This window comes from Metschnikowia bicuspidata (assembly GCF_001664035.1).
Source record: "Metschnikowia bicuspidata var. bicuspidata NRRL YB-4993 chromosome Unknown METBIscaffold_3, whole genome shotgun sequence".
Taxonomy (NCBI): Eukaryota; Fungi; Ascomycota; class Pichiomycetes; order Serinales; family Metschnikowiaceae; genus Metschnikowia; species Metschnikowia bicuspidata.
The window spans coordinates 2,137,926-2,158,867 of NW_017387733.1; the positions used below are offsets into that span (position 1 = coordinate 2,137,926).

The 20,942-nt window shown below is 47.6% G+C and overlaps 11 protein-coding genes across 11 annotated transcripts; 2 read left to right on the plus strand and 9 right to left on the minus strand.

The window, feature by feature from the left end:
• Positions 1–57: 57 nt before the first annotated feature.
• Positions 58–438, minus strand: PFY1 (profilin; the record flags this gene model as incomplete). Its single annotated transcript, XM_018857351.1, has 1 exon — positions 58–438. One exon carries the CDS (start codon positions 436–438, stop codon positions 58–60), a length of 381 nt encoding a protein of 126 aa, XP_018712099.1.
• Positions 439–741: 303 nt separating this feature from the next.
• Positions 742–2,445, minus strand: UBA2 (E1 ubiquitin-activating protein; the record flags this gene model as incomplete). The annotated part of the gene is made up of 1 exon (XM_018857483.1): positions 742–2,445. The coding sequence occupies one exon, from the start codon at positions 2,443–2,445 to the stop codon at positions 742–744; it is 1,704 nt and encodes a 567-aa protein (XP_018712100.1).
• Positions 2,446–3,404: 959 nt separating this feature from the next.
• Positions 3,405–5,874, minus strand: METBIDRAFT_32084 (MFS general substrate transporter). The gene has a single exon (XM_018855982.1). The coding sequence runs from the start codon at positions 5,382–5,384 to the stop codon at positions 3,675–3,677; it is 1,710 nt and encodes a 569-aa protein (XP_018712101.1). The 5' UTR covers positions 5,385–5,874; the 3' UTR covers positions 3,405–3,674.
• A 1,141-nt stretch (positions 5,875–7,015) lies between these two features.
• DPM1 (dolichyl-phosphate beta-D-mannosyltransferase) lies at positions 7,016–8,043 on the minus strand. The gene has a single exon (XM_018854820.1). The coding sequence runs from the start codon at positions 7,898–7,900 to the stop codon at positions 7,184–7,186; it is 717 nt and encodes a 238-aa protein (XP_018712102.1). The 5' UTR covers positions 7,901–8,043; the 3' UTR covers positions 7,016–7,183.
• On the minus strand, positions 8,044–8,649 carry METBIDRAFT_188454 (uncharacterized protein). Its single transcript, XM_018854817.1, has one exon. The coding sequence runs from the start codon at positions 8,532–8,534 to the stop codon at positions 8,187–8,189; it is 348 nt and encodes a 115-aa protein (XP_018712103.1). The 5' UTR covers positions 8,535–8,649; the 3' UTR covers positions 8,044–8,186.
• METBIDRAFT_188469 (uncharacterized protein) lies at positions 8,649–9,279 on the plus strand. Its single transcript, XM_018854819.1, has one exon. It carries the CDS (start codon positions 8,764–8,766, stop codon positions 9,157–9,159), a length of 396 nt encoding a protein of 131 aa, XP_018712104.1. The 5' UTR covers positions 8,649–8,763; the 3' UTR covers positions 9,160–9,279.
• METBIDRAFT_41065 (TMEM14 family protein) lies at positions 9,222–9,545 on the minus strand (the record flags this gene model as incomplete). Its single annotated transcript, XM_018857348.1, has 1 exon — positions 9,222–9,545. The coding sequence occupies one exon, from the start codon at positions 9,543–9,545 to the stop codon at positions 9,222–9,224; it is 324 nt and encodes a 107-aa protein (XP_018712105.1).
• Positions 9,546–11,643: 2,098 nt separating this feature from the next.
• On the minus strand, positions 11,644–13,095 carry NRP1 (Nrp1p; the record flags this gene model as incomplete). The annotated part of the gene is made up of 2 exons (XM_018855331.1): positions 11,644–11,893; positions 11,999–13,095. Coding segments are annotated over 2 exons (1,347 nt in total), but the record flags the coding sequence as incomplete, so codon positions are not given.
• Positions 13,096–13,177: 82 nt separating this feature from the next.
• On the minus strand, positions 13,178–13,746 carry METBIDRAFT_188459 (uncharacterized protein). Its single transcript, XM_018854818.1, has one exon. It carries the CDS (start codon positions 13,560–13,562, stop codon positions 13,260–13,262), a length of 303 nt encoding a protein of 100 aa, XP_018712107.1. The 5' UTR covers positions 13,563–13,746; the 3' UTR covers positions 13,178–13,259.
• Positions 13,747–13,930: 184 nt separating this feature from the next.
• On the plus strand, positions 13,931–16,681 carry METBIDRAFT_12086 (uncharacterized protein; the record flags this gene model as incomplete). Its single annotated transcript, XM_018854162.1, has 1 exon — positions 13,931–16,681. One exon carries the CDS (start codon positions 13,931–13,933, stop codon positions 16,679–16,681), a length of 2,751 nt encoding a protein of 916 aa, XP_018712108.1.
• Positions 16,682–19,092: 2,411 nt separating this feature from the next.
• On the minus strand, positions 19,093–19,896 carry UME6 (Zn(II)2Cys6 transcription factor UME6; the record flags this gene model as incomplete). Its single annotated transcript, XM_018854164.1, has 1 exon — positions 19,093–19,896. The coding sequence occupies one exon, from the start codon at positions 19,894–19,896 to the stop codon at positions 19,093–19,095; it is 804 nt and encodes a 267-aa protein (XP_018712109.1).
• Between the last annotated feature and the right edge of the window lie 1,046 nt (positions 19,897–20,942).

A 20,942-nucleotide genomic window follows, 5' to 3' on the forward strand; every position in this document is an offset into this window, starting at 1 on the left:
CCGGCCCGCATCAGTGACATTCCGTCAATTCTGTTCCTATAGGTCTCGTACACACATCTAGTAGCCCAGTGAGATCAAGTAGTCGGCCAACTTCTCCACCACGGCTGTGGCCTCTTGGGCCTGCACCCCAGAAGGGTAGTGGGCAAGGAGAATTGCCTGCTTGGTCTTCACAGCAATGATCCCCCGGTCTTCCTGCTTGCCGTAGATGGAGCGCTCATCGGACTTCAACAAGAAGTACTTTTCTCCTTCCACACGCAAGCCGTGGGCCTGCAATTGAGAAGCATCCGCGTACCCACCGGCAATGTTGGTGATTTCCTGGGGGGCGATCTGGAATCCCCCCGACTGCGCCCAGAGCGAGTCGCCCGCCACGGAGTAGATGGCGGCCTTGTCGATTTTGCCGGTGGAGAGAAGGCTGTCGGTGTATGCGTTCCAAGACATGTTAAATAGTGCGTTTGTAAGTGATCAGGAATGAGAGGCAGGGCACTCACAGCTGGCCAAACGCTTGCTTGTCGCCCTTGCTGGTGCACGGGTGTGTGCTGGGGAGGCATACATGCCCGGGTGCAAAAAACAGGCAATCCGGCGGTTTTCCCCCAACGCCCCAAATTAGCAAGCCTGGTCACTAGGGCGCCAGTCTCAAGCCCTAATTCAAGGCGCACTTTTGGATTTTCGTGGACCTTCTTTTTCCGTGCAATAAGCGACTATCGCAGTGCGCTTACGATGCTCATAATACCTCCACGATGCTCATAATATCTCCACAATATCGCTGTCGACTTTTCTCTTCTTGGAGGGCGGCTGCTCGTCGTCATTTATTAATATGACCTCATCGGCAATTTCCTCAAGCTCACCCTCCGAAAGAGCCCCATGTCCCGCGGTGTTTTCGGTGCTGTTGCTCTTGGCACGGAGCAGGATTTTGGGAAGCTCCACCTGCTGATTCTCACCGGTGCAGACCAAAAGCTCCAAGTTCTCATACTCGTCGGCGTCGTCTTGGATGAGGAGCGTCTCGCTTGTACGCACGCCAAGGTCCCGGAGACTGCGTGCAAGATTGTCGTCAAAATCAATGTCGTAGACCAACTTGTTCTTGCCGACAATGACAGACACGTCGTCTGAGTAGCCGTACTGTTCTTTGACCAAGTCGAGAAAGCCCTGGAGCGGCATGTCGAAGCCTTTTTCCAGCACCGCCACTAGGCCCTTGCTCACGATCCCGCAGCTGGCGCATTTGGCGTTGGGCGCCTCGACCAGTGCCGACGTGGCCCGCTTGTTTTCCTTGATGCTGATGTATGTGACCTTGGCGGCGGCAGCAGAAAAGTTCTTTTTCCAGTAGATCAAAGACGACAAGTTCGAGAGCCCACTGATGATGGCGTTGGTGGTGGCAATGGCAGGAATGATGTTGCCGGCTATCTGCTTGATGTCAAACTTGGACTTGCGCTCGATGTTGAAAACACAGCAGCGAAGGTTGGCGGCCGCAGCCACGAAGTTCAACGTGTCCTCGTCGTCCTTGTCGAAAAAGACCTCCTGCTCGCCCAGCTGCAAGCGTTTCTGGATTCTGCCCGTCGACTCCACAAGCACATACAAGGTCTCCAACACGGACCACACCTCGGTGTCGTTGACAAGCAAATTGGCACTCTCGGGATTCCGGGCCAAGTTCTGCAAGTCGCTATTATATTTCTCGTGGAACTGCAAAGGCTCCGGCTTGCGTCTTGTTTTCCAGAGACTCTCGAGCTGCAATGCCTTGCGAATGTCATCGTGAAAGATTTGCTGGATAAGCTTGGCCGGGAAGTCCGCATCGGCAACCTGCTTTTTCAAGCTGGAGAGTTCGTTGGCCTCCAGCAAAATCCGCTCGATCTCCTTCGGGTCGTCAGTCTCCTTGCGCAAGTCGGCGGCTCCTAGCTCGTTTTCAGAGGTCGATGTGAAGAGCTGCGTGAACAAAAATTCCTTGGCCCACACGATACAATGCACAGGTTGCGAAGGCGTGGATCGGATGGTACACACGGGGTACGATTTTGGCGTTTCCTTCTGCTGGCACTCGTAGCACTCGGTTTCAAAGGGAAAGATGGGTTGGATCTGCCCGTCGAATCCCGTGGTGCCCGACTCCATGAGCGGCTTGTGCAAAAACAACGCGGTTCTATTGACGTATCTCCGAGCCTCGGCATTATCCAAGGCGTTGAAAATAAAGTCGAACTGTTTCCACCACTCAACAGGGAAAAGAGCAGGGTCCATGATATTGCCATGGTGCGGCACAAGCTTGGCATTGTAGTAGTTGAAGCTCTGTACAGCCTTTACCACGGTGAGCGACTTCAGCTTCCCGATGTCTTTCTGTCTAAATAAAAACTGCCTATTCAAATTGGACAACGTGATGGTGTCCAAGTCCACAATATGGATCTCGCCAAACCCCGACAAAAGCAAGTCTTTGAGAAGCTCACAGCCAATGCCTCCAGCACCGACCATCAAGATTTTTGCGGACCGCACCGCATTGTATCTTTCGGTGCCAAGCACTCGTTTGAGATATGTCTCTTTTGCCATCACAACGGGTGCAGCTGTGAGAACGTGCTGAAATCCACACAATGAAGGTGCTTCTGGATATGCTGGCTAGGCAATCTACCTGGTGCACGGGTGTGGGGCCGAGTTGACCGTGGGGCCGAGTTGACCGTGGGACCGGAGTATACCACCAAACATACAGTGCTTCCATTTTCTTTCAGGATGACTTGAAATACTAAGGATTTTTCTATTGAGTGGACAAGATTTGTTGTATTGCGTGTTCTGTATCATACTATGATCTGGGACCAAAAGAAAAGGTTGCGAAATATAGACACGCACCGGGTCAATCAGATATTCGAAGATCATATCAGTGTTGACTCATTTTGCAATGAGTGACATCAATATTACATTTTACCTTGATTTATATCCATATTTTTTACGCGTTCCTTCATGCAATTTCTATATAGATGGTCTGGTGTGTTTTCGGTTACATGGTGTTGAAAGAGGTCTCTACAGGGAACTAGTTTCGCAATGGTAATCACAGGCATAAAGAAGAATGCTTTTGCTGTTCTGAAAGCTAGAAGTATTCTTACTCTCTTATTACATTACTTGGGAGCAAAATGACAAGAACCTGCGCAAAGCCTTCAAAGTAGTTCTCATTATAATCTCGGTGAGGCTATGAAAGAAAAACCTGCTTGCATAATTCTCAACTCAATGATACACAATTTCTAGCAAGTCTCAGTCTCAAACTTAATGCTTCATTGGAGGAAACAGCTACCATACTTGTTTTTTATGGGGAACTAAGTGCAGATTCCTTGAAGCAAGCCTGCGCGACCCACATTCACATTGATAATCTGTGAACCCACCGGTAGAACTCCGCATTCGAAGACCATATCATGAAACAGAATTCGAGCAATATAGCATAAACCAGTGGATTTAAAAACTCGCTTTACTATGGGATCGTCGCGGCTTCATTTTAAAAAAACCTCAGAGACACCAAAAAATGAACAATATACAAAGCAATATTTAGATAACTTTTCAGAGACAATAGTTCCAGCATGATAGCACTGCTTGTCTTGTCTTATCCGGGGAAAATATACTCAATTCAGAGCCTGCTCGCGCATACAACTTTCAAAGATACACTTCTTACATACTATTCTATGCGTCAAGTCAATAAATACTGCCGCTCTGATATTGAACTAGTCCAATTTCTTGTCGTCGCTTTCCGAGCTACTAATGCGAGTCTCTATTGGCTCGGGATCTGTAGCAGAGTTAAACAATACAATGCCGTTTTGCCTTGCATACATCCGCTCTTGCCTTTTGTAGAAGTACAAGACAACAAAAGTCCAGATACACAAACCAAACGCACATGCCGCGGTGAACGAGTAACCTTTCAAGAATCGAGGTGCTTCCACAGTCTTCCAAACAAGTACAGACATGTACGCAAAAGAAGCAGAGCCCATCCGATTCATTGTGACCAAAACCACAGCACGTTTCTGGGCGTCTCGACGGCAGATTTCATTCTGCCATGAATACAGCACCGGGGCCATGGCCCAACCAAAATACTGGAGACACCAAGCAAACCATTTGAGGCTCTCTGGCACGTTCCAAACTGCCAAAATGACATTTCCTAGGATATTAAAAGCCTGGGAGATCAAGATGGCCGACCATCTCAGCTGGAACATGTCTGCCCACATACACGTGAGGAAGAGCCAAACAATACCAAGTCCCGGTGTTAATGCGGAAAGGTCCTGGAGTTTTCCGGCGCTATACCGGTCCAACGAATCGAGCCATAAGATATATGCGCCTGATATGCCACTGCTGTTATTGCACACAAGAAAAATCCAGACTGTGATCACGTAGATTTCCCAAGATGTGAGAATCAGCTTCCAGATATTCCAGGAGAATAGCGCCTTGAACAAATTGTCGTGAGGTCTGCCTGCAGTGTGGTTTTCCTTGAGCTTTCTTCTCAATAGCCGGATCTCATCATCTGTCAACCAAATCGAGTAGCAATCGGTGGGAGTACCAGGTAACATGTAAAATCCAAGGATTCCCACGCCCACTGAAAGAATTCCGTCAATTATAAAGATCCACCGCCAGGCATCGAGCCCACCCACTCCATCGAAATTCCGCACAATGGCGCCAGAAATTAGACCCGATGTTAGGATACCCAAGTACTGGCCAAAGTAAAAAATCATGGTTCTTCTGGCAAGCATTGCTGGGTCGAAGGTGAACGTCCCAATCAAATACATGAATGATAAGTACAACGGCGCTTCGAACACACCCACGAAAAATCGAATGACTTTGAGCTGGGTGAGCGAAGTCACCTTTGATGCACCAATAGTGAAAAGCGACCAGCAGATGTCCAAGCAGGGCAACACATAGTTGAGAGGAAGACCATTCAACACATAAATAAAAGGAAGCTGGAAAATAATGTTCCCCACAGAAAAAAGCACCTGTGTGTTAACCAAGTCGTTGCCAGACATGTCAAGAGACTCTTTTAAGCCCGCCACATAGGCGTTGTTCAAATTGGTCTGGTCCAAGTACTTGGCCCAATACGCAATGAGCGCATAAAATGTTAACAAAATATCGATCTTTATGTGCAACTTCCGCTCTTCTGGTGTGTCCTTGTCGTCAAACCACTTGTACCATTTGCGGCCGGTCCGAACATGCTTGTTCAACCTGTATTCATACTCGTCAAAGAACTTCCACCATGGCCGATTGGCCTCGTCGCGATATTCGATCAATTCAGTGTCCAAAGAAGTCTCCAGGTTTTCATAGTTGCTCTCTTGAAGAGACTCTTTGGAATCCGACATCAGGTCCTGGGGTTCGATATCTTCGTCGACGATTCGTCTTACGGGGATAAATCCCCATTTGAGGCGGCTAAGAGGCTCTTTCAAAAACGACATAACCTTTGCGGCTTCGAACTACAGTTGCTACAAACTACCATGAATTTTTTTTCGCCGGGTGAATCACGACCAATGGTGTGTATGATGCACCGATGGTCAAACGGACCATGTTAGCGCATTCTCACTGGGATCTGGCGAAAATGCTCTCAGGAGGCTCGTTAAAGAGGGAATAACGCACAGCGACATGTTATTGTGCAGGATGGGTTTTAGGCCCTGGTCTCGAAATAGCGCTGGAGAAGATCGAGTTGATCATCCTTGCGATTCAGAGTCATCAATAGTCCAGTTATGGGTATTTGAGCTGTTGTGGGAAAACAAATGGGATGTTGCATTGTGGTAGTACTTCGCATTTGTCGCAATCAAGTCACTGCGCATATACCGCTTTGTATTGCTTCGGACAATATCGGAGGAAACCCGAAATCCCTGTGGTCAGAAAGAAACTGGATTTCTACATCCAGTCAGTCTGGAAACAGACATCATGTCAAAAAAGTGGGTGAGGTCCAAAAACGCCCCAAACGAATAATTGCTTGCCAGTTTTGACAAAAAACAAATTCAATGTACGGTACCTAATTGGGACTATTTTGCTAGATATGCATATTCCCGATAATAGACTACTGGAATTTCTCCGCAGGCTGGTGCAGGTGGAAAGTGGAAGTTGCTCACTGAGTTTGGCGTGTGAATTCGAGGTAAAAACGTAGTATTATTCTAGAGTTTTTTAGGGGATGCGTGCACTCTTCTGAAGTGCAGAAAGTACGTAGCTTGTCCTTAGCAATATGGAATAAGGGAAATCTAGAAAGATTTCCTGGGGGAGCTGTGCAATACTTGGCTTGTTTCCAAAGAAGATGACTTATGTCTCTTCAGCCTCTTGGGTTGATAGAACTACGAATTCTGTCAAAAACATTTCCAAAAGGCATAATGTTGTTCACATGCGTCTTCCTTGTTCTTAAAACCTGAAAAAAAAAACAATAAAACATCTTGAAGACGCCCTATTCTCTGTAAACCCACATGCATCATCCCGTTGAACCTTCAAATGATTGCAACTTGTTACTTCATGAGCTTCTGAGGTCTAGTATACATTTTGAATTTGAAAGCGAAGTTCTTTTGTTGCTGAGATGTATCCGATATGCTGAGTATAAGCGGAGACGTCTCATGCATAAGCGACTGCAGCATGATAATTTGCATGGTTCTATATCTCTAAATGTTGGTGTATTGGTGCCAGTTTTGATCATGGTCTTCACAAAACCTGTTTAAATCATAATCAAGGTAGAGCACCTTCTGGGGCATAGTACCTTATTTGTTTGAAAGCTGAGAAACCTCAGAATTTAGACACTTGGATTCAGAAACTGTGAGAATGTATAATTGGTACCTGCAAAAAAAAGCTCCCAACTCATTTGGGTTCTCGAGAACCCCAATGGATCTAAATGCTTTTGAATGGAGGAGAGTTCGTGGTGCACCATGGGCCATCATCAGCCCAACTGATGATCAATGCTGGCAGCCACCGTGAATGAACAACCGCTTCGAAACACTGATAGTCACATAGAAGTCATGTCTTCAACAGCCTCAAAAAAAAGCTTAAAAATAAGCATGGCACTGTGCCGAAAACATCCATAAAACTGAACTCTAATACTTAGCTACCATGAGAAGAACGTCCGCACCAATCGCTTGCGGAGCCCACATCGCCAGCAATCGGCAAAACACGTCTGATGTATCAGCAACCACCACAACAGTCCACTGTGCCTACACAAAACAACACTAGCGTGTCTCACAGCTATTCTCTGGTCCTACAGACGCATACAAAACACCTAGACATCAATGAACAAGGAAAACACCCCTTTCAAGTACTGGACAATCTCGTCGCCTCCCAACTTGGACTCGCCGTAAACACGGTCCACGAAGTTGATGGGCACCTCGCCCACCGAGAACCCAAGCGCCTTGGCCCGCACCATCATCTCCATCTGGAACACGTAGCCCTTGGACTTCGTCTCGCTGATGACCTTGGCCAACACGTCCTTTTTATACAAGCGGAACGAGCCCGTCAAGTCCGACACATGCGGTCTCAACACGGTGGCCGCCAAAAAGTTGGCGCCTCTTGACACCAACTTCCGTTTCAAGTCCCAGCCATAGACCCCGCCGTTGCCCGCGTAGCGCGTGCCCGTGACGATGTCGAAATTGCCGGCCTTTTGCTTGGCGATGAACTCGGGAATCGCCTCCGGGTGGTGCGAGAAGTCCGCGTCCATGATGATCACGTAGTTGCCGGTGACAAACTGCAAGCCGTGGACATACGCGGTCCCTAGGCCCAATTTGCCCGCTCTTGCGCGCAACTGGATATGTTCGGCGCCGAAAACAGCGCCGAGCTTCTTGGCCACGTCCTGGGTGCCGTCGGGCGAGTTGTCGTCGACAATAATCACCTCCCAGTCGAGCTTGGCCTGTTTGAATGTCTTGTCCAAGAGGTACACGAGAATCGGCAAGTTCTTGCGCTCGTTGTATGTGGGGAGGATGATGGAGTACTTGTCTGGCATTTTCGGAGGGGGTCAGCAAGATTTGGTGCAGTGGGAGCGGCGGGTCTGCGGGTCAGGTTTGGTTTATTAGGGTTTTTGGTGTGGTGAGGTGGGTTTGGTGCGGTGCGTATTCTTTTTCGCACGCGGCTGGAATGCCAGCGTATTAGTATCAGATTTCTCAATTCAAGTATGTACGGTACTTTGGATCCTTAGAATACTACTTTTCTCTTAAAACCCTTAAGGAAGAAAAAGGAAGGAAAAAACTCTCCCTCTACGGAAGTTTTTCCCCTTGCCACGTGAGGGATGGCTACATGGCGGATACCTCGTGACACAGCGTGGCGGGGCCGATGTGCGGGGGGTGATTTGGGGCGAGGAGTGAAGTCTGGTGCAGCTGGTGGTAGATGATGTTGATGTGAGGATGCTGGTGTGGTGATATTTGCGGTGTGGGTATTATTTTGGGAATATTGTGGGTATTATTTTTGGGTATTATTTTGGTGATACTGCGGGTGATATTGTGGGCAGTATTGGTGGAAATATCATGGGTATTGGGGGTAATATTGCGCGTCATTTCGGTGGGTGTGAGTAATATTGGTGGTGCGGGATATTGGGTGCAACCTGGTGACTGAATACTGCTGGTGCGGCTGTTTAGGGACATTGATGCGGTTTATTTGATACTGTTTAGATGGATGATGGATTTCGGTGGCGCATTTCGGGCTATCATCTGGCAACATCTATAGTTTGGCGGTATCGATAATCTCTGGTGTCCTTGGTACTACTTCTACTAGTTGGCGGGTGCTCAGACCAGCTGGTGTGCTTTGAATTGATGATGTTTGAGGGGTCGACCGAAGTGGGCTGATGGTGTTTTTTGTTGCTAGTTAGTGGACATGTATGAATATTATCTGATGGTGTTGGCGCTGATGCCGAAGAGATTTGGTGTGGCTAAATGGTGCGTGGGACTGGTGCGAGCATCCGGCCATATTTTGGTGTTTTATGTTCCAGGTGCAACTTGCTGTTGTGCGCTCATTGAAGGCCCTTGGCTCGATATTGTGGTGCTCATATCCATACTGGTACTGGTGCTGACAGGAATGTTCAATCGGCTGCTGACAAATCGCTATTTTGAATTTGCTGCTAACAAAGATGCAGTATTGAATCTGCTGCTGACAATAATGCGGGTGCGGAACTTAATCCTACTCGCTCTCGGTGAGGTTTCATTGGTCTCTACTGGCGCGATTATTTTCAATTTATTGGGACTATTGGCGCGACTAGCTAGTGTTTCATGATGTCATTAGGCGGGGCCGGGTGCAACTAGTTGGCGCGACCACTAGGTGCTATACTTCGGTCCTCAAGGGAGACCTTGAAACTCGTTGTATTTCCCAAAGTAGTAGGTCGAGGACAATCCTCCCAACACCAACAACACCACAGGTACTGGCTTAGCAAATCTCGTGACAATGACTCTTCCAATCCCGGTGGCAAGCATCGAAGTGGAGCAGCCTAGTGCCAACTTCAAGCCCCAGTCCGCATTATCTTTCAACAAGTAGCCCGAGTATCCATAGAGAGCAGACACAGCACCTCCGACAAGCAAGGAGTGGACAGATCCTCGGAGAACATAGCCCATAGTGCCACCAACAGCATAGATGCCAGCAAGAGTATAAGTAGTGAGCTCCATAATTGATAAGTTTTGTGAACGTGCAGAAACGTTTGAAGCCAGCTGGCACGCTAATAAGTCCCCTCTTGTGCTGCGCGCGTTGGGCCTGATCAGGTGACACCCTACCCAGTTTTGGTAAACATACATGACTCTCAGCCGGGCGATCCGGTGCGGCATGAAAAGCCACCAAAACAGCCGTGCTACATATAGAAATGAGGACTATGCGAGACAATAGGCCATTTTGCTGAGTAATACATGTGGCTCTTTTCTGTAGTTTGAGAGAGTGGACGCCTGCACGGCCGAATGCACTCACAAGTCGATTGTGAGACAGCCCAATGGGTCTATTTCCTTCGAGCTGCTTTCTCTGGTGGTCCGATTCGTTCACGGATTTGGGGCTGGACAAGCGTTTTTGTAGGCGCCAGTCTTTTGTGTCCTGGAGATTCTTTTCTTTTTCTTTCTTCCTCACTAGGTCTATTTTTGTTGGGCTCTTCAACTGGCTCATCAATGAGTTGGCTTGATATCTCCCTTTCCTCTCTTCAAGTCACAATACCTCTGCGTGCTCTGCCATATTCACCAGTGCACGATCCACGATTCGACTGCTCGTTATCTCACGCCACAGATCCGGAACAGCCACTAGCTTTATCCTGCGCCAGAGGCTCCAGTTATCGGTGATATTAGTGGTGAGATGTTTTTGTCAAGATATTGCTGCTAACTGGTGCTACTACTTGGTGCTCCTGTTTGGATCATCGCTCCATATATGTGTATGCAATTATTCGAAGGTTTAGAATGTCATAACGGTGGTGCTTTGTTGCAGGCTGCGCTGTGCTTTTTTTTTTTGGTTTGCCTCAGGACCATTCACTTGTTAATCTTAACTTTCATTTTCCAAGGGATTAACTCTTTACTTCTTTTCAACAAAACACCAGGCACCAGTGCTGGAGCTTCGTATCCTTTTCAGAGAAATGAACTAAGTCTCTTTCGTCATGTTCTAACTGTATTTTCCGCAGGAGTATCCAGACATTTTATTGGATTTATGCAAGCATTGACCTTCTATGCCAGCAGTAGGTGACTATCAGCTGTCACCGCTCCACTTTCCCAGGCCATCAGAAATAAATTGGCTCGAGGGAATTTACAGGTTCCCAATGGTTGCATTTACTAGGTCCTGACTTAGGAATTAAGGCTGAGCCCCACAGTACTTTGTTCAGCCGATTTGTTAAGCTCCTACCTGAGTGATCTCCGATTCTGTTTCCGCAGAACCAGATCTCTACATGTCTACTTCTTCTGTTTTGCAGAAAGATAGTTTCTGTATGAGTTTCTTTAATTTTCGTCTGGATAGCATAATCAGCTCATCCAACAATCCAAGCATACCTTTAAATCCAACCTTAGCACCTTGCCTCCACTAAAAAAATCCTCGTCTAATAAATCCCTTCCTTCTTTGCGCCACCTTGAAGTTAGTTCACCCCAACGCCAAGCATCTCCACGACACAGATCATGTTTTACCAAATGCGCAGCGTCTCTGAGACAACGTGCGACCATGGAATCTCAATTGCCCTTCGCTCGTGTATCCACGAAACTACTGGTTCAAGCTCATTGAGCTGACTTGATTGCTGAGAGAACTTATACCAGTTGCATTCCCACTGCCGGCACTCCCATCGCCAGAGTCACGAGAGCCCTTGTACGGATATCCCTGCAGAACATACAACCCAGGCGAACTACTTGAGGACTGGGATTGCTTCTGTCTTCCTTGCGAGCCTTGCAAACCAGAATGCCCTTGGTTTGACACCATACCCAAGTTCTGTGATAAGTTTGCGTTCGGCTGAGCTTTGCCCTGCTGGAACTGAAGCTGCTGCAAATGCGAAATGTTGGAGTAGAGCCCATTGTTATGGATGGGGGATGACGAAGCAGACGATGGGGAGCTCGTGCTCTGGCGTGAATGATGTGCCAGGTGTTGCTGCATGGCAAAGAAACTGTTGTTCAAGTTCAAAGGCTGGCCACTTGCGGTGGCGGCCGCTATGGCTGCAGCTGTGTTGTTGACTGAATGCATAGAGCCCACGCCCGGGTTTGCGACTGCGGGGTGGTTCCCGTTACTGAGGCTATTTGACGTATTGCCATGCATCAGTGCTGCGGGCTTCGAGGCCCCGCACTTCAAACAACACAAGTTCTTTGCGAAGTTGTGATACTGGCAAGACTCGTTTGCACACTTCCAGTCCCCGGCACGGAACGGAACCTGGTTGGAGTAGTGAGACCTTTGGCTAGTGCCGCCGTGGCTGTGGTTGAAGTTATGGCTGTACCCGGAGTTGTAGGGGTTCCCGTTTTTGAGACCGTTCCCTTGGTACTGGTCCTGGTAGCCACCCGAGCCCGCATAAGATTGTCTTTCGTCTTGTTTTGCCCTCCTCCCGGTGGATCCTGCGGCATTTGCAGGGCCATCGTGGGGCCCGCTGGCAGCGGCGTTGTGCATCTGCTCCGGCATTGTGGACGTTGCAGGGAAGGAGCACCGGAAACACGCGATTCTGCGCTGGAAGTTGGAGAAGCCGCACGAGAGAAACGTCCAGTCACCCGGCCGGGGCCGGTTTTTCAGCGGGGGAAAGGGCGTGAGGAGGGAGGACGCGCGGTCAAGGACCCTGGTCGAGGACGCTTGCACCTCGACCACTCTGTCCATCAAGACGCGCCCGTTCATGTACAAGGCTTCAGCCGCTTCTTCGTGTTTCGAGAAGACCGCGAAGCCGCAGACGGCCTTTGCCTTGGCCCCGGCGGCCTGCAGGCCGAGCCGGGCGTCGGAATCCAGGTTCTTCAACGTCCAGAACGCGATGGGCCGGCCGCCCGCCTGCGCGAACCAGGCCTCGAGCTCGGAGTGCGTGGTGTCGGCCGGCAAGTTGCAGAGATACAAGATCTTGGAGCGCTCCGCTAGAAAGATCTTGGCGTCGAGCGCGGCGTCGTATGGCTGGGTCAAGACCGCGGGGTGCGACTCCACGGGCACGGACTTCTGCAAGAGCTGCGCCAAGATCTTGGCGTGCACGTCGACGGCCACGGTATACGCGTCCGGCGACTCGTCGGCCCAGGCCGGGCCCACGTCGACGCCGAGCGCCGTGATGACGTTGGCCAAGCTGGAGCTGGGGTAGCTCAACGCCTCCGGGTGCACGGCCTGCCACTTCGAGTACTCGTTGCACAAGTCAAACACCCGCGGATGCTGCAAGTACCCCGGCAACACCACGGCCTTGTCGCGCGCCTCGCGCGGGAGCAGCACCCGCAAGCCGGGCACGTCCACGGAGACAAACAGGAAGTCTTTCCCGGCGACTTGGGCCGTGAGCCTGCGGTCGAACTCTGCCATGGCGGCCTTGAACGTGGCGCCGTCCTTCACGTCGTCCCACAGGAGGCTGTATCGCAGCGCACAGGCGGGCGTCACGGGCGTGCCCAGGGGCCTCACCAAGATGGACTGACGCGCCAGCGTTTCAAGCGTCCTGGCGTCCACGGTGCACCACGAAAGCGCCATGAGCTCGCCGGCGTCCCGCGGCACGTAGACGGCAGGCTCGTCGAAGGTGGCTGCAAGCTGCACCACCACGTAAGCGTCGGCCATTTTTGGTGTGTCGGCTGTCGGGTCTGGAGGGAAAGGAGGCCACTAGTACGGGCGGTTGAGGGAGCAGTGCGAGTTCCGAGGCAGTAGTGCGACTTCTGAGGACGCAGTGCGAGTTCTGAGGACAGGGCCTGTAGGGCCGCCTGCCGGCCCGGCGCGGTTTTTTTCTATTGGCCTGGCTCCAGGGGTGCGGGCTGCACAGTCGCCCGCCTGGAAAGCGAGGCCAGGGAAACGGGCGCGAAAGCGAGGCCGCGCAGATATAAGACAATGCGTACTGGGCCTGGGTACCGGGCCTGGGTACTGGGCCTGGGTTGTTGGCCCGGCTCCCGGTTAGACGCCCAGGCGCCAGCAGGCGGCCGGGCTCGGGCTGGGCCTTGTGGTGTGTGGGGCGGCAGAAAAAAAAATGCCCCCTCCCCTATCATTGCGGTTTTCGCTGCCCAGCCGTTTTTGGTGCCTGCCTCGTAGGGCATGGCTGGAGGCGGCGTGCCCGCCCAGGGCCAGGGCCACGCCCGGCGGACACCGCCATCTTCCTTCACAACAACATGAAAAAAACCGCCATCTTCCTTCACAACAACATGAAAAAAACCGCCATCTTCCTTCACAACAACATGAAAAAAACAGACGAAATAAAAAAAAATAAAAAAACACCAGCACAATCCCGCTGGACGCAGTTGGCAGATCTGCGTACGCGGCCTTGCGCCCAAAATCAGCCCACTTTCTCGCTGCCGGGCCAGTGGGGCAACTCGAGGCTCTGGCGTGCCGCCGGCATGGCGCCAAACGGAGGCGTGGTTCTCGGCGGCCTTGGCCTGCTGGCCTCCCGTTGTCGCGCCCGAGCCGCATGTCGGGCGGGCCCAGCGCTGGCCCTGGCCTGGGGCGCGCGCCGTGTTCTCTGGCCCCGGGCCCAGCTGGCAGACCCTCGAAAGCACAAACAAAAAAAAAAGAACAGCAGCAGTCGTCGGCACCCACTATGTTTGCCGGGGACGATAACGGCATCTACGGCCCCAGCCAGCTGCGCGTCTTCAAGACCCAGCTCGTGCTTTCGCTTGTGATCGGGGCATCCACGTTCCTCCTCTTCTGCTTCCTCCGCAGAAAATGGCCACACATGTACGCGGTCCGCACGCTCCGCAAATCGCTGATCCAGCGGCGCCAGCTCCCCGACGACCTCTTCAAGTGGGTGGGCGCGGTGTTGGCCATCTCGGACGACGAGGTCTTGGACTGTTCGGGGCTTGATGCCTATGTGGTGTTGAGCTTCTTCAAAATGGGCATCACGATCTTCCTGCTTCTTCTGGTCTTGTGCGCCGGGGTCTTGAGCCCGGTCCGCTATTATTTCACGGGCAACTACGACAAGGATAACATCGTGTGGCTGGTGCTCTTTGACTTCGGCGCGGCCAAACCACCGCCGTTGGATGAGCACTTCCCCTCGTTCTTGTGGGTCTACCCCGTATTCACGTACCTCTTCTCCACCATCGTCTACGTGAAGTTGTTCCACTACACCAAGGTCATCATCCGCACCCGCCAGAAGTACTTGGCCTCGCAGAACTCAATCACGGACAGAACCATCCGCATCGATGGCATCCCAAGGAAGATCATCACGAAAAACGATGCTCTCGTGCTAAAACGCTTCGTCGAAGACTTGGGGATTGGGGGCGTCGAGAACGTCAAGCTTATCTACAACTGGTCGCCTCTAGAAGCGCTCTTTGACCGCAGGACCGATCTAATCTCTCGTTTGGAAAAACTATACTCGCGCCATTTCGGTTTGAAGATAGACTTGTACAACAGTGACCGCCTCCCCAGGGTTCTCCCCGAAAACGCACCCAGCGCACCCACACTTGACTCTTCGGCAAAGCAAATGACGAAAAAGAAAATAGATGCCTATTCCCAACAATTGCACGCTCTTGACCGCGAAATCAGAGAGGCGCAGAGCAAGTACGACGCGACAATGTCCACCTACCCCATAGAAGACTCCAGGTACCCTCTTCTACAATCTGCTTTTGTGACCATGGACTCGGTCGCTTCCGCTCAAATGGCGGCGCAGACCATCCTAGATCCCCGTGTCTACAAACTCGTGGTCACCTTGGCCCCAGCTGCTAAAGACATCTACTGGAAGAATCTCAAGCTATCCTACTATGAGAAACTTACAAAATCATACATGATCACCTTCATAATCATTATCAGCTATTTGGTCATTTTCTTCTTGGTGACATCGTTATCCACTTTGCTTGATGTGAAAACAATAACGAAGTTCTGGCCTGCCCTCGGTCAATTGATCGCTAAGTCAAAGTGGCTTAGCACTTTCGTCACAGGTTTCCTACCTACCCTTTTGTTCTCGTTGATGAACGTTTCATTTCCATACCTATATCGGAGTCTCACCCTCAAGCAAGGATATTCGCTGTCCAGCGAGGTCGAGTTATCCACTTTACTGAAAAACTTCTTTTTCATATTTTTCATCTTGTTTCTAGTCTTCACAATCACGGGCACATTGTGGGACTATTTTACTTCCATCGGAGACACAACCAAATTTGCATCACAATTGGCTAGCTCGTTGAGAAAATTGTCTCTATTCTATGTTGACTTGATTCTATTACAGGGATTGGCCATGTTCCCTGTCAAACTTCTTCAGGCAGGGGATTTCGTCATTTTGAATGTCATCGGAAAATTGTTCTTTTTAAAAAGTTTCTTTTTAAAGACCCCACGTGACTACAGGTTCTTCTATTACACCCCACCTGTTTTTGATTTTGGGCTCAATTTGCCTCAGCATATCTTGGTTTTCATCATCATCCTCATCTATTCCGTTGTCTCAACAAAGATAGTTACCAGCGGGCTTGTATATTTTGCTTTAGGATACTTCGTTTACAAGTATCAATTGATATACAGCTACGTCCATCCTCCGCACTCGACCGGGAAAGTCTGGCCTATGATCTTCCGAAGACTCATCTTCGGCTTGATTATATTTCAGCTTTTCATGTGCGGTACACTTGCACTAGAGGGTGCAATCTTACTTGCTGTTTTGTGTACGCCCTTATTCCTCGTGACATTGACTGTAGCTTGGAACTTCGAGCGCTACTATCTACCCCTTCATAATTTTATTGCATTAAGAGCCATTCAAAACCCCAAAAGTTACGAAAAAGAGTTTGACGATGATCGACTGCTGCATGCTTCAACATACAATTTAGCTAGAGCCGGTGTGAGCTCCAGCAGCTTGGTGCTGTGTCCCAGACCAAAGACAGGTCTTTTGACAAACGAAAGTACTTCTGGCAATTGCTTGATTCCCCAGGAATCAGAGAACTCAGTACTTCTTGAGGGGGATTTTTCCGTTTCATATAGCTCGGGAGCTATACATCATCGACGCAAAATCTCGACCGTTGACGAAGAACGTGAGCAATTTACAGATTATACTTACCCTTATTTGAAGGACCCACTCGATGGCCCATGGGTTGGATTTGAGGGTGACTACATATCTATGATTGAGTATCGAAGAGGAGGCAGAATCTCGCAGTTGGAATCAGGTGATGCAGAAATTTCAGAAATCTATGGAGATGAAGAAGAATTCATCCTTCGCAAGCGCATTCGAGTCTCTGAGTGGGAGTGATTGGATAGTGTTTGGACAGACTATGTGTTCGATTGCGAAGATTAATTCTTGCTTATTATGACTGAAAGTTCAAGGGGTACATTGCACTGAATGGTTTTTTTCGTTCACGTGTCCTCTAAGTAAAACAATATGCCCCATTACCGGTTCATTCCAAAAAAATTCTTTTCACTTCAAAGAAGTTTGTTATTCATGTCACGAAAGTCAGATGGTCAAATAAATTACTCATTTTCAATTTGCAAATGTGACAAGTCTCCTATAGGCTTTCACAATTTGCTTTTATTCCGTCGCTCCAGAACTAGAATCTGTTTCGATGATCAGAGCCACACGTCACTGTGTAATCATTCCATGAAGCGCCTGTTGTTACCGATCAATCAGGCCATCTTGTATATTTATAGAGAAGGCTACTAGTTTTCCCTCGATTGGAAAGTAATAACTACTTCATTCAAGTGTATAAAGCTCTGTAGTTGCAAAATAGGTCTCTTTTCTTCGAAATCATAGCAAAAAAAAAAAAAACTTTCCGTTTAAGTCATATAATCTTCCAAAAAAATTTCCATATAGTTGTGATTTTGTAAGTTGAGTAATGAATTTGAAAAAAAAAAAAAAATCAAGAGTATAGGGTATGACCCACAACAAACGCCACTTTTCTTCAAGGACCATTGATGTCTACTTTGAATTTGCCGTAGGACAAGAATGATCTCGAGATCAAACTCTTACGAGTGACCTATTCTACTCGCCCGCATCAAAGAATTGAATGAATTCCAAAAGCAACGGCGCTAGCTTGCCAGAACTCAACTATCATTATTCGTAGCTCGTCTTGAGGTGCATTGATTTCTCGAGGAGCCAAATTTTTGGGGGTTTCTGTTTTTATGCTGTTGGGACGAGAATTTCTCGCTCATGATTTATTGTAAAGAGTGAACTAGAAACTGATTGAACCAGCATATAATCTGTTCATAGACGTCGTAAAAATTCCAGCGTGAATTGAATTCCTTCAATCTAAAAGAATTACTAAGATGACCTCATTGTGTTTTTTGCATTTTCATTCCGGACTGCGAATCGACAAATCCCATAGTTTTCATATTTTTTCGTTGTTCTCTTTTTTCCCCAATAAATTTGCATCATCTATCACTTTAGCTCTTACTCTTGTCATTGGAAGGAAGATAATTCAAACAAGAAATATCATTTATCTTCATACCATCAAAGAAATAATTGAAGGAGATGGGACATGAGATTTAATCTCACACACTGTATATTTGATCACGAACATGTCCTCAGGGCTTCATCCCCGTGTATTTCCTGTAGCTAAATATGGTTGTTTTTTTTCAGAAAAATGAAATTTCTTCGACTTTGCAAGGATACCTAAAATTTTGTCGATCAGAGACAGTAGTGTCAGATTTTTAACCCGGTTAACTGCACAGTATGTGAGTGCACCACCGCAATAGGATTGTACTTTAAAGAACAGCCCTTTTTAGGCCTCTTAAATTGCTTAACATATACTAAGTAGTTTCCTATTTCCGGGTTCTTACACTTAGTTTTTTGTTTGGTACATTTAAGACGTGCAATTAAAAATCAATACGTACAAAAGCTCATCTTGTGTTCAGATGAAACTGTTTGGTCTTTCTTTTTGGTACAAAGTCTGATATGCCATGCTTCGTCTAATCTGTGTCAGTGCCTCATTCAGTTATTCTTTGCATTTACCGAACCAAGTAAGGTTTACGAACCCACGTAATCGTCTAGATGTAATTGATTCAGATGTTTTCGTCTCTCGAAAATTTGATAGAGGTCATACATCTGGTCTTACCGTGTCTAAGTATCCTAGGTCTACTCACGATATAATTCCCCGGAATCATAATTTTTAAATACCATAATTAACATCACTTCATATCTTTTTACAAGTAGAACCGGGATCTTTCAACGGTGGTAGATGTAGAACCGAGATTACCAAGTTCTTGACAGGTTTCTCTTTCGCTAGAAACCAACTTCTCGTTTTGTGTTCTATTATTTAGCACCCTAGGCCAGTTTAATGGTCTTGAAGGTTTTTAAAACTTATAATTGGTGGCATTTTTTAGAGTTTAAAGTCCAGAGGCAATCAATTCAAAAACAATCTTCGAAGGGATACCTTCACATTACATCTAACTCAATACCTTGCTTAATTCTGAAAAATTCTTCTGCTAGATTTTGATCTCAATTTGTCTATGGGATGCCAAAAAATATGTTTGGGCTGAACATTCTTTTGATTTTGTTTTGAAGGCATAGAAGCTGTAGCAATTCCAACGCTCGCATTGTGATTCATGTCATGCCTGTCCGCATATTTTACGTGAGAGATCTTTTACTTCTTAAGAGCTGTGTATTGAGAAAGAAAATGAAAAAAAAAAAAGCAAATTGTGTGATGGGCCGCTAGATTCTTGCATTCATTAGTCTGCATCAAAACTTGTCCCTTCTTGCTTCCGAAAATATGAAAAGTCAGACTGATTCATATTTTCCTCTATTGCACTCGCAAAAAAAGATGCATTTGGCGTGCTCTCTGAACGCCGGCGTTTTTTGGTTATAATAGAATCTAGTTTTTTTCTTCTAAGACTGGAATCCAGAACGTAAGCGGGACGCTCTACCGAATAATCGCATTCAATGCCAAAGCGAATGCAGTTTGTGCAAGCAGGCTTGGTTTCGTCGCATTTCAAGTGCTTTATTCTACAGATCCAACATCCAAGCCTCGAACGATTCATAAGCAGCCTCCGCTTATGCTTTTTTTTCTTGATAGAGGGAGATGATGCTGTAAAGTCAGCCATGGTATCTATGGCTCGAGATTCAGCCGGAGAAACCAGATGGTAAGCTTCCCCAGAAAAGTTCATACTGGCACAGTCCTCTGATGTGGAAGACATTCCAGATGACTCGACATCATTGTATGTGCGAGGGAAAAGAGAAACTCTGAACATATCTTGTAATACGAACTGATCGAATGTGCGTTCTCTAGTATGCAAAATGTCCATCTGATTTGCGTGAACAGCTTGTTCTTGAGCATTGAAACCAGTCAAAAAGTCTTGTAAATTTTCTTGCGGTAAGGAAAACTGTCTTAAAAAGTTGTCGCTATGGTTTGTACCATTTTCATATTCTTTATCAATTGTATGGATCTCCATTGAGGGGTTATTGAAGTAAGAAGATACGCATAGTTGAGGATTTGAGGCTTTCGGGTTGTGCGAGCTTGACATTGGTGACTTCATGGTTCCAGATCAAAATTTTGTATTTGCCAAAAAAGAAATAAAGACTCTAAATTAAAACAAACTTGACCCTGAAATGCCAATGTGGATTGCCTGTCAGTTGTGTCTAAGGAGAAAAGTATAAGTCAATATTAAATTTCTGTTCACGTTGAATGAAATTTGTGACTTCACAGGCTTTTGGGGAATATTGCGTATCAAAAGTTTTGGGTGTGATTTCCAGACTTCGTCTCGATCTAAAATTGTTAAATTGGGGCTGTCAGATCAATCCTGGGAACAGGTCAAGTCTTTAATACTTTGGGCTTGTAGGTGGTGTTGGAAGAATTCAAGCACCAATACATCGACTTACTCTGCACAATACACCCACGACGCAACTTCTTCTTGCTTTAAAGCCCCGCACATGAGCCTCCGCATTCATCATCATGTACGTTTCGCTGCATGGGCCAATCTGCACACGTATCCAAAATAGCGGTTATATAAATCGCATCAATAGAAGGACTGTCGGTGTTTTAGGGTATTCTGTGATTGTAAGTTGGATCACATAGTTGATTAAAGTTTTCGACTCACAGTAGCCGGGAAACCATCTTCTGTACCTTTAAGAAGGCCAATTATAATGTGAGGCTTTGTGCAATCCTAAATAAAATCTTAAGCTTGAAGAGAACGGCTCGAGGCTCGAGATCATTGCGCGACATTGTTTGAGTATTCACGTAAATCAGGGCCCCAAAACCATGGCCGCTTACTCTATTCCTGCCCTGATAAAATCTGCTCGTTAAGTGAGTTTGTCATATTTTTTCAAATGGCCAAGTAGGTTAAGCCACAATGTCCTCGTACTTTATTCTAGACAAAAAATGAAGGGGAGTCATGGTATTATTATTGTTCCCACTCTTTCAATACTTGAGACTCTAGGAAGTTCATTATTCCCTCTTCTGGCTTTGATCCCGCTGGGGTCACTTCCACGTAAGAATTTCTATTGTTTGCATTTGTTCTATATGAGCCCAACCTACTTATAACGCTGTTTGACGTCTAATTCACATAACTTCGCTCTTCAGAAC